The sequence below is a fragment of the Octopus bimaculoides genome, chromosome 10 (assembly GCF_001194135.2).
Source record: "Octopus bimaculoides isolate UCB-OBI-ISO-001 chromosome 10, ASM119413v2, whole genome shotgun sequence".
In the NCBI taxonomy this organism is placed as follows: domain Eukaryota; kingdom Metazoa; phylum Mollusca; class Cephalopoda; order Octopoda; family Octopodidae; genus Octopus; species Octopus bimaculoides.
Window position 1 is genome coordinate 29,600,987 of NC_068990.1, and position 12,981 is coordinate 29,613,967.

A 12,981-nucleotide genomic window follows, 5' to 3' on the forward strand; every position below is an offset into this window, starting at 1 on the left:
ATTGATTATCAATCACTTTGATCTCATCTGAGGAATGGTTTATCAAAGTCATGGACACTGTTTTTTCCGCTACTAAGTTGTTAATAATAATAATAATAATAATAACAAGAGCACTCAGAGAGCGCAAACTTCCATCAAGGCAACACCAATGTCCTCTCAACGATTAGCCTGAGATGATTTTTAATATGAGAATGTCTGAAATAGACTCGACTGTTCTCACAAACGAGAACACTAAAAATGAACCTGACTGTTCTCAAAAATTAAGTAAAAAAACTGAAAAGATGAGGGGCAAAGATGATTTGGGTGGTATTTGAACTCAGAGCATTTTGTCTGATGTGCTAATGACTCCACTTGCCACCTTAAATGATGATAATGATCCGTTTTACTGTAGTCACAAGGCCTGAAATTTCGTGGGAGGCAGGGACAGTCAATTAGATCAACCCCAGTACTCAACTGGTACTTAATTTATCAACTCCGAAAGGATGAAAGATAAAGTCGACCTCTTTGGAATTTGAACTCAGGAGGTCAAAGCAGACAAAATACTGCTAAGCATTTCGCCCAGTGTGCTAACAATTCTGCCAGCTCACTGCCTTGATAATAATAATAATAGTAAAAACGGTTTCAAATTCTGGCACAAGGCCAGCAACTTCAGAGGAGTGTCCAAGTTGATTACATCGACACCCAGTACTCAACTGGTACTTATTTTGTCTATCCCGAAAGGATGAAAGGTTAAGTTAACCTTGGCAGAATTTGAACTCAGAACGTAAAGGATAGACGAAATGCTACTAAGCATTTTGCTCAGCATGCTAATGGTTCTGCTAGCTCAGCCCCTTAATAATCCTTTGTGTTATAGGCACAAGGCCTGAAATTTGGGGGAGGGGGATGTTCGATTACATCGACCCCAGTGTTTCACTGGTACTTAATTTATCGACCCCGAAAGGATGAAAGGTAAAAATCGACCTTGGCAGCATTTGAACTCAGAACATAAAGTCAGAAGAAATGCTCCTAAACATTATGTCCGGTGCAGTAACAATTCTGCGAGCTTGCCATCATCATCATCATCATTTAACATCCATTTTCTATGCTAGCATGGGTTGGACGGTTTGACTCCGATCTGCAAAGCCAGCGGCAGCACCAGGCTCCAATATGATTTGGCATGGTTCCATTGGCTGGATGCCTTTCTTAACGCCAACCACTCTGAGAGTGTAGTGGGTCCGTTTTACGTACCACCAGCACAGGAACCAGTCAGGTGGGCCTGACATCGATCATGTTTGGATAGTGCTTTCTACATGCCACCGGCATGGGAGCCAGTCAGTGGGTACTGGCATTGGCCATATGCAGATGGTGCTTTTTACATGCCACCAACACAGAAGCCATATGTTGAACTTTGATTTCAAGAGAAGTCTAAGGCACATAAAATATGCAGTGATGACCTTGTCTTTCATTTCTCTGTGCAAGATATTGTCCAGCTCCAGGACCCCAAAGTAATTATACCTGTCATCATCTGGGTCTTCCATTCTCTCTCCGTTTGGCAATTCTATGCCCCTACAATTTACTCTTTTCTCCCACTTCAAAGTGAGCACTGCACACTTCGAGATACCGAATTCCATCTTTATATCCTTGCTGCACATCTGCGCAATTTTAACCAGCTTCTCCATTTCAGGCTCTGTTTTCGCAAACAATTTTAAATCATCCATGAAGAGGTGGTTGAGACAAGGTCTGTTCTTTTAAGACGAGGTCCTATTATTAAGATGGCAAGCTGGCAGAATCATTAGCGTGCTGGACGAAATGCTTAGCAGAATTTCACCTGTCACTACGTTCTGAGTTCAAATTCCACCGAGGTCAACTTTGCCTTTCATCCTTTCAGGGTCAATTAAATAAGTACCAGTTACAAACTGGAGTTGATATAATCAACTTAATCCCTTCCCCCAAATTTGTGGCCCTGTGCTTCCAGGAGAAAGGTTTGTTTTTTATTTATTATTATTATTATTATTATTATTATTGACTGTTTTCCTCCAGTAACAGCTGTGTCCTTTCCTGTTGTTATCTAATGACCTGCTAAATTAAAGTAGAACCTGTTTGTCAGCCAGACCAATTCTCTCCTTTGTATTGAATATTGAATTACCCATACAGTCATCTGTGTTGGCACCTTAACCTCGTAGCTTTTATGCTTCATCGATATTAGAAATGAATAATTAATACTCGTGTTTACTCTCTAAATAACGGCTTGAGAAATACGGCTAATCTTGACTGACTACCCAAATATCTCTACACCTCGCTTTTATTTAAGTTTTTAATTTCACTCACTCACACACATATTCAATGCCTGATCTATTTTCTATTTACGCAATGATTTAGTAACTGTGAGGTGTTAACTAGAAACGATGTTATAAACAGAAGCTTAGCCTTTATTGCAGCTGATGTCAGGTGTAGCTGGACAAGGGACATAACTCTACATATTTCAACTTTTGTTAACCACTAAAGACGTCATGGAGAAAGAGGACGCAATGAGATGGCGGCGGTAGTGGTAGTGGTGGTGGTGGTGGTGGCAGTGACGACGGTGCGGGGTTTTGGTGGTGGACTATTTTCAACACTGTTTAAAACTATGTGAAGGTAGTGGCAATCCATCAGCAGACGACGTCATTCATCCACACAATCTAACTTCATGACATAAAGAGCGTGAACGTTGTTGTCTCCTCGCACCATCACTCTTGAGCCCAATACCGAAGGAACGCCAAGATAACTACAGAAAGATTACATCTATGCCAATAGTAAACAAAGATATATTTGTACAGTGAATATGTTTACATTTTGTTAACGGAATTCTGTATAAAGTCAACAAATGATTTCACGTTGGCTTTGTATGTCTACGGAATGTTTTTGCTTAGGAAATGTACCTTTGATATTCACTCTCAGTTTACCCATCAATCATCAATCATCATCATCATCATCATCGTTTAACGTCCGCTTTCCATACTGGCATGGGTTGGACGGTTTGCCTCAGGCTCCAATCTGGTCTGGCAAAGTTTCTACAACTGGAGGCCCTTCCTAACGCCAACCACTCTAAGAGTGTAGTGGGTGCTTTTTACGTGCCACCGGCATGAGGGCCAGTCAGGCAGTTCTGGCAATGACCACGCTCACGCTCTAAAAGTGTTTTTATGTGCTACCTGCACATGAGCCAGTCTGGTAGCAGTGGCAATGACCATGCTCGAATGTTGTTTTTCACATGCTACCGGCACATGTGCTGGTAAGGCAACACTGGCAATGATCATGCACAAATGGTGCTTTTCGCATGTCACTGGCACAGGAGCCAATCCGTGGCCTTCGCAATGATCACACTCAGATGTGTTTTCAACGTTCCACTGGCACGAGTGCCAAACAGGTGGTACTGTCATCAGCCATGTCAGCAAAAGTTCCGTTCGATAATTAGACCAATAAATAGGTTGGAATGTACAATCGAAGGCACAGAGGTCAGTGGTTGAGAGTTGTTGCCTTCATGGTTGTAAAATTGTGGTTTTGTGTCCTGGACCAGGCGATACGTGTGTTCTTGAGCAAAGTGCTGCATTTCACCACTGTTCCACTCCATTCAGCTGTGAAGGAGTTAACAGGGTCATGGACTAGCATCTCATCCAGGTGGTGGGTTGCTTGGATCTCACCATCTCATCATCATTGTTATTATTTCCACATTTCCATGTTTTCATGTATCAGGTGGAATTTGTTGGGTCAGATTTTCTATGGCTGAATGCCCCCCCCCCTTGCTGCCAGTCCTCACCTGTTTCCAAGCAAGGTAACATTTCGTCATGACCAAATATGTTTTCTTGGAGGATTCATAATGAGGGACATAGCTTGCATGATGGTGACACTCCTTTACAATGATCACTCAAAGCATGTGGTACGCTTGAACAATTGTGAAGATCTCTTCACATGAAACCATTGGTTGCCTTGTTAACCAACAAAAAAAAATGTATATATATCTATTATTATCATCTGTAACTGACAAACCAGAGGCTATACCAAGCTCCATCATCTGTTTTAGCATAGTTTCTATGGCTGGATGCCCTTACTGGTTTATATGTATGTATGTGTGTGTGTAAATCAATTTGTATTTCACCATGTTTGAACATGAGTTCATGGAATGTAGACAACAGCTGCACAGTTCATGCAGATGGTATCATTTGTTTCCTGTTCTTTACATAACCACATCCAGGCTGTTTGTGAGGGTTGATGCGGAAAGGGCACCCAGCCATAGAAAAATGTCAAGGACTTCTTCCATTTTTCCTGAGCATCAAACTAATCCACCTTGTTTATTGTTCCATCACTTGTCTCTGTTTTTTTTTTGTGTTCTGCATCATTTTGAACCATCTATCTATCCATCCATCCATCCATCCATCCATCCATCTACCTACATACTCACATACATATATGCATACACACACACATACATACATACATACATACATACATACCACTGGAACTCTAAAAATCTGTAAAACTTTCCAGAAGTTTATCATTTAAATATATATGAGCATGTCTAGATATGTAACTATATGCATGGGAATGCATACATAAAACAAAACATACAAATCTGCACACATACATACATAATTACAAACAAAAAACCATGTTGTTGATGTTGAAATTCTAATGAAGGAGCCTTGGATCTAGGTTAGAAACTGGCTCTTTCTCTATTGACAAATCTTGAAATAAAACTGAACAATGACACACACACAGAGATATATATACTGGGTTCCTTCCAGTTTCTGTCTCCTAAATCCACTCACAAATCTTTGATCAACCTGGGGTTATAGTAGAAAATGCTTGGCCAAAGTACCATAGTGGGTGTGAACCCAGAACCATATGATTAGGAGGTGAACTTCTTAACCACACAACTAATCATGCACCTGAAATATGCTGTGGAGAAAAAAAAAACAATATTATTTGAGTAATAAATTTGTCTCTTCTAGAGAATAACTACAGATGTCCCACCATCATTTGCAACCTCAAGTGGAAAAATAACTTCACCATATTTGTTGAATTACTTTTTACTATTAAATGAATTATTATAGAATGGAATTATATATTTATTGGTATATCACTGTATGGTACCTCCAGCAAGTGTCTTCTACATTCACAGATTTTCATCTTTATTTTTTCTCTCTCTCTCTCTCTGTATGTATGTACCCATCAGGGTCCCATCTATCAATTAAACAGATTTCCTAGGAGTAGTGGAGGCTCCTGTTATTTTTTACAAAGAAGACAACTTTTCCAGGGGAAAGATACTCTGACAAAACTTGCAGTCAAAACAGTAGCAGTCATCTTACTAACTTGGTAGTGGAATCTACTATGGTGACCGAGAGGAAGTCAAAAGTGTTGTACAATTTTTTGTCATAGATGTCTTACAATCATTTCCTTTCTTGGTTTGTTTTGTAGGCAATCATCATCATGTATGTATGTATATAGTTGTCAATTAGTTCTCCAGATGCCAGAAACAAAAGCACGCTCAATATAAGAGAGCAGATATATTTTCAACCTTATTAGGCACATAAGATGGAAAGCTTCCTTCTATAACCAAGCAACCCCATCCACACAGTCTGAATACCAGCAAGTCAGATTTCAGAGATTACCACTCAGGTTCAAAGTAACTGGAAGCCTTCATAGCAGACTTCTTAGGCATTATCCCCCCCCCCCCACACACACACACACCCAGGCCTATAATAACATAAACTGTAAGGGCAGCAGATAGAATAGAACCTTTAGCAGAGGAAAGACCACAAGCTAAATATCACCTCCAGCCCCAAGTACCATTTGATTAACCTGATCAAATCTGAGGTTGGTCAGGTGAGCAAGCACATTCTCAGGAAGATCAATGATAAATCAAGGAAATTATCTTGTATCTACCCATGGCAAATTTGCAAAAAAGACGTTATTTCTTGGTTTAAGGTCAACCAGGGTAGAGGTAAGTCAAGGGTCACCCAATTCAATAGAGTGGAATTTTATCCATTCATATCAAGAGGGTTGTCACATAAAGGACTTATTTTACTTGGAAACTTACCAACAATTGTGTTAGGGCCTTGGATGTAATAATGCATGCCAGAAAAACTCTCCTCTTTAATGAATGTTGAATTTGAGTCAAACAACCAAACTCAGAAGGTGCCATCAGTATCATGACAGGGCACCTTCAGCAACGCACATATCTGCAATTTTATAACATTTTTATATTACACACCTGAGATCTGAAATTTAATTCAACTCACTTTGGTTATTGAACACCTAAGCTTAAAAAAGACCTAATTCAGACCATTAAACCCCCTAAAGTCCAAAGCTACTATAGAGGCTAACCTAATTGTAGATAATTTTTTTATAGATAACGTATGATTTAGGCACAAGTTCATATAGGCTCCCCACTGTAAAACCAAATATGAAGCTGTCGTACATCAATACAACTTCAAGCCACCTGTTTATATTGTTTGAAAACTTTGTAATGGGTGTCAATAGGTGGTTCTGAAGCCTACCCCACCAAAGTGGATGTCCTCAATACAGCAGCATCCTACTACAATGAGGCTTTCACTTCAGTAGATTTAAGGACCACATTATTCACAAGCTGCAAGGTAACCCCCACAGTGCTGGTGCCATGGAAAGCACTGAATACTCCCTAAATGAAGAGTAATTGATTCAGAGAGAAACTATACAGGGTTTGAGAGAGTTTTTTTAGTCTTCCTGATGACATGGCAAGCTCCATGGTGCTGGTGCTAATGAATAATAACTGCAATAAAGCAGTTGGTGTTAGGAAGGGCATCCTGCTGTAGAAACCTAGCCCCAAAAATAGAGATATTGGAGAAAGGTGTGGGTCTTAGATATGTTGAGTTCTGTTGAACCATCCAACCCATGCTACCATGAAAGATAGGCATCAATTGATGATGATGAAGATAATATATATATATATATATATATATATATATAATTGTTAAAGAGGACAACAAACATTAAGGCAAGGCAAACATCTCAAGTCATACATTATTATTATTGGAAAAAATTCAAAGTCTTACAGCTGTTTCTGGGATATTCCATCATCAGAGACAAATGGGGAAAATGAGAATGGTATATATTAATGAGATGATGACATAGAAGAAAGGAGTAAAAGAATAAGGAGATGGAAAGAAAGAAGAAAAAAAAGAAGCATAAAAGTTCATAGTTCAACTTTCTGAAGTTATAGAAACCAAAGCATAAGCCCTTAGATGCAATCCTGTGTAGATCCATGAGTGTAAGTCCTTAGGGGCAATCCTGCATAGATTTATGTGGGCTAAAATCCTGAAATAGTAGACATCTGCTGCATCGGAAATCTGCAATGGCTCCATAACTACTGTCTTGGCTATAACCTTGGAGCCCTAGTAATCCGTTACACCACTTACCTAGTGTACCTAATCATTTAGATCACTTATGAACTAAACCCCCATATTTTGTGTGTTTATACACTCACACACACACATATGTATGGGGAAGTACCAGCTGGACACAAACAGGGACTCGATCAATCATGGCTGAGTCACTTGAGTGAGGGTGTCTGGTGTAGAAAAATTGGTAACACCTAATGACTTCAAGAAACATCACTGACGATGTGTATGTGTGAACCCGTTTATGGATGTGAAACTATTGGTCCCTCTTTGACCAGACATAGACTTAACTCCTTACAAATACATTAATGCTTGGCACTTTAGAGTGTGGTTCTTTTTCGGATATGATACACTAACGATTGTATATACAGGGCTGGCCAAAAGTCACCTGACAGTGAATCAAAATTTCATAAATACTATCTGTAATTCCGTATTGACTCAAATGGAAAAATGTGTCGCTCAAGAAGGATTTCAGTTTGAACAATTTTCATGATATTTCACATTTAGATGCTTTTATTAAATCCATTCAGTTGTTAAACATAAATAAATCTTGGAATTAAATGGTTTTGATTTACTGTCAGGTGGCTTTTGGTCAATCCTGTATATATATACAGTACAGTTGCCAGTACCGCCTGACTGGCCCTTGTGCCAGTGGCATGTAAAAGCATCCACTACACTCTCGGAGTGGTTGGCGTTAGGAAGGGCATCCAGGTGTAGAAACTCTGCCAGATTAGAGCCTGGTGCAGCCATCTGGATCGCCAGTCCTCAGTCAAATCATCCAACCCATGCTAGCATGGAAAGTGGATGCTAAACGATGATAATGATGATATATATATATATATATATATATATATAATATAATGAAAGGAAAACCGTCAATGGCACCTGTGCCCAGCATCGCATCGCCTTCCTGGCACGTATAAAGACATTCAAGCGAGATCGTTACCAGTGCCACCTGACTCCTGTGCAGGTGGCACGTAAAATACACCATTTTGAGCATGGCCGTTGCCAGTACCGCCTGACTGGCCTTCGTGCCGGTGACATGTAAAAGCACCCACTACACTCTCGGAGTGGTTGGCGTTAGGAAGGGCATCCAGCTGTAGAAACTCTGCCTAATCAGATTGGAGCCTGGTGTTGCCATCCGGTTTCACCAGTCCTCAATCAAATCGTCCAACCCATGCTAGCATGGAAAGCGGACGTTAAACGACGATGATGAATGTATATATATATATATATATATTTATGTATGTATGTATGCATAAGTGTACGTGTGCAGACATATGCATGCAATGCAGTGTAGCACCAAAGTCCTTCAAATTCCAGATAAACTGCTTTCTGATATCTATTTCTCTTCTCTATATGTTCTGGATAAATTCTTGTCCAAAATGACAAGGGAGGCAACTATGAAATCCAAATTAGGAGAAAAATTGAATTATGAGGAGATAAAGGGTCGACACGTATTGTTTTCTGTATCATCAATATTAGTATTTGTATTGGTTAAACTAAAGCGATATTAGTTTAACCAAAGAATTTATATCAGGAGTTTCAATCGAGTTTTTAGCCTTCATAGAAATAACAACCAGCATTGTAGCTTCTACCAAATCCTCCTCAACTTATTAGAAATAGCAGTTTCATTTCTACTAAACCCTATCTTGAGATCTTCAATGGATAATGTAGTCTTAAATAAGGTGTTTGAAATAATGGCATGATGGCCTCAGCATGAGCACCTTGGACTACAACTGACCTGGAGTTTAACAATAGCAGCACTAATAAATTCACCTTTAAAATAATCTAAAGCAAAAACTGTATTATAATAAAGGAAATGAAAAAAATTAATTAAAAAATATTCAAATGTAAGTTAGAAGAAATTATTTAAGCTATATCGTGAATTTCGAAGCCCTACATTACTTATTAGAGATAATAGCTAAATTATCCTCAAATCACACACTGCCATCTTTCAGAAGGACAGGAAACATTACATAATGTAGTCTTAAAAGACGTTGTTCTGATTGGAATGTCTGAGATCATAGGCGCGTGGTAGACCAAGATTGACCTAGGGTTAAACAACTTCATTATTACCAACAGTTAGTTCCCTTGATAAAGTAGAGTTATGTAGTTTCGTATATATTGGATTTTATAAAATTTCATTATTGGAAAATATTTACTATAAAATAATTGATAGAATATTCGTTAATGAATTTTTAAAAGGTACATAAATGTGTTAATGGTTTGAGCGCGTTGTTCCTTTAGCTGTGGTACTAATGTATGGGTTAACCATGCCGGTGGTATTGGTGCCAAGATGGCGGCAGTTGTAAATAGTGACAACTTCAGCGACGAAGAATGGTTGGTGCAGAGGGCTCAGAGCTGCATCAAGACAGACACCTATGCTGCCAAAGCATGGATGATCACAGCCAGAAGTCTATTCCCCAAAAACTTCAATATACAGGTAAACATATCACTTACATTACCTTCATTTAGTGTCTTCACTGGAATATTCTGCTGCTTAAGAACTTGAATCAGGCTTCAATTCCAGACAATTGACGATCCGGTTTCGATTCTCAACTGGAATTGCTCCTTGTATGTTTTTATGAGCAGTACTTAGGAAAAACACGAATGTTGTAAATTGTCCTTATACTTTTCCCCCTTTTGCGTTAATATAAAAATAATCTCTATTGACAGATATTTTGTAAAAAATACAAAGTGCTAAAAGAGAAATTCTTTCCACTTATAACAACAAAGAATTTAACGATGAAATGAGTTTGAATAATTACTCCGTGTGTTGATAATTATTGTTCTTTCGTTTCTGATTAATTCTAGTCTTCTATTTGAAACTAAACAAATAAAGGAGAACACGCTTCATCCAGGAACTATTATATGCACGTTCCAGTTCTGTTAGAGTATATTTTGAGTCATTAATATATATTTTTAGAACCCGTACACGAATTAAGGCCGCTAAAGGTGTTTTAACTTTTCTAAACGTGTTTTTACACTCATCTAATTACATTGTTCGGGTCCCTACTTGTGCACTAAAATCCTTTAAATATGTTGTTAGGACCCATTAAAATGCATTGTTAAGGTCCCTCAATTTATTGTCAGTATCCCTTAAATTTGTTGCTAGAACCCATAACTGTGTTTTTAGAGGCTCCCTAAATGTTCGTTTAGCACTCGATAAATATCCCCTAGGCTCCTATCAAAAAGTTCCGAGGTTCCTACTTATTTGTGATATATTAAAGAAACGAGCCAACGAAGGAGCAACTACATAAGCGCTCGAACTGCTAGAAATAGCAACCAAATGCCACCTTACTGTTTAGAAATACACAGCCTTTGTTTCAATTCTTAAAATACTGAAGAATTTAGAACACTAATTTTGTCATTATCAAGCTGGTACTTGGAACAAACTAACGTGAAATTTTGATGGAAAATTTTAATTTAGATAATTTTAATACAAGAATTTTGTATCACAGATTTAGGGATAGTGTTAGTGAGTTGGTTCCAAAATGGATAAAATGTGAAAATACATTGGATAATAGTCTCAAAAAGACGAGATAGCCATGGTTGGAACGCCTTTGATAATAGGTCTACTTTTTCAGTGCAGAGCTGGGAATAAATGACCCAGTAGCATATTATCTTTTACTTGTTTCTGTCATTAGACTGCGGCCATGCTGGAACATTATGTTGAAGAATTTTTTTGGTAGAATAAATCGACCCCAGTAGTTATTTCACTGATTTCTTTTGCTAAATTGTTAAGCTACAGGAATGTAAACACACCAACACCAGTAGTGGGGGATAACTGCACGCACATACACATACATAAATATATATATGGGGGTCGTTTAATCCCATCTCTGTACTGAAGAAGTAGACCTGTTATCAAAAGCTTTCCAGCCATAGCTATCTTGTCTTTTCTAGACTATGTTATCCGATATATATATGTGTGTGTGTGTGTATTTATATGTCAAATGGCTGAAACAAAAAAAAGAATATGGCGTTTTGGGTAAGAAGATGGTGCCATGTAATAAAAGCAAAACCCTCTAACCCATGCCAACATTGAAGTGGAATGTTGTTTCTTCGCATAGGGAGCTTCTACATCATTGCTCAACCTGTTATAAATGGCAGCTAATTCTCCCTCAAGGCACAGCCTTTTCATCATCATCATCATCGTTTAACGTCCGCTTTCCATGCTAGCATGGGTTGGACGACTTGGCTGAGGACTGGTGAACCAGATGGCTACACCAGGCTCCAATCTGATCTGGCAAAGTTTCTACAGATGTATGGCCTTCCTAATGCCAACCACTCCGAGAGTGTAGTGGGTGCTTTTACGTGCCACTGGCACGAAGGCCAGTCAGGCGGTACTGGCAACGGCCACGCTCAAAATGGTGTCTTTTACGTGCCACCTGCCCGGGAGCCAGTCCAGCGGCACTGGCAACGATCTCGCTCGAATGTCCTTACACATGCCACGTTAAAAATTGATGGATACATTGGATAATATAATCATAGACTCACTGGATCCGAAAATAAATGAAGTGGTCAGAGATGGCATCTTTCTGATCATATAATTAAGGACTGTGGATAAATTAATGTAATTACATCAAGTAAGGCAGTGAGCTAGCAGAACCCTTAACATTCTGGACAAAATGCTTAGCAGCATTTCATTTGACTTTACATTCTCAGTTCAAATTCTATGATGGTTGACTTTGCCTTTCTTCCCTTCAGGATCAATGAAGTACCAGTTGTGTATTGGGGTCGTTGTTATTGATTTAACCCTCTTCCGCAATAATTCCAGGTCTTGAGTAAAATTGAAGCTAGTAATATCTTTCATCTTTTACTTGTTTCACATTTTAGACTGGCCATATTGGGGCACCAGCTTGAAGAATTTTTAGTCAAATCAATCGACTCCAGCATGTTTTTTTTTTTTTAAGCCTGGTACTTATTCTATCAATCTCTTTTGCTGAACCACCAAGTTATGAGCATGTAAACACAACACCAGATGTCAAGCAGTGGTAGCGGACAAACAGACACAAAAGCCCACACATATATACATATGATGGGCTTCTTTCAGTTTCCATCTTCCAAATCCACTCACAAGGCTTTGGTCGACCCGAGGCTGTAGTAGAAGACACTTGCCCAAAGTGCCACGCAGTGGGACTGAACCCGGAAGCATGTTGTTGAGGAGTAAACTTCTTACCACTCAACCACACCCATGCCTATGTTTTTTGTCTTGAGAAATAACATGGTGCTTATAGCATGGTTGGACCCATTAACTCAGAACCATCATCCTGCAAGGCCCTGTAATTGTCAATCCAAAATTCTTATACTCTTACTCTTTACTTGTTTCAGTCATTTGACTGCGGCCATGCTGGAGCACCGCCTTTAGTCGAGAAAATCGACCCCAGGTCTTATTCTTTGTAAGCCTAGTACTTATACTATCGGTCTCTTTTTGCTGAACTGCTAAGTTACAGGAACATAAACACACCAACATTGGTTGTCAAGTGATGGTGGGGTGACAAACACAGACACACAAACACATATATATATATATATATATGATGGGCTTCTTTCAGTTTCTGTCTTCCAAATCCACTCACAAAGC

At 38.9% G+C, this 12,981-nt stretch overlaps 1 protein-coding gene across 1 annotated transcript in view; it reads left to right on the plus strand.

Moving 5' to 3' along the window:
- Positions 1–9,652: 9,652 nt before the first annotated feature.
- LOC106870003 (integrator complex subunit 10) overlaps positions 9,653–12,981 on the plus strand; it is a 27,900-nt gene continuing 24,571 nt past the window's right edge. Inside the window, exon 1 of the mRNA XM_052971301.1 lies at positions 9,653–9,837. Within this exon, the coding sequence (XP_052827261.1) occupies positions 9,691–9,837 (147 nt within the window). The 5' untranslated portion in view covers positions 9,653–9,690. The remainder of the gene's footprint in view (positions 9,838–12,981) is intronic.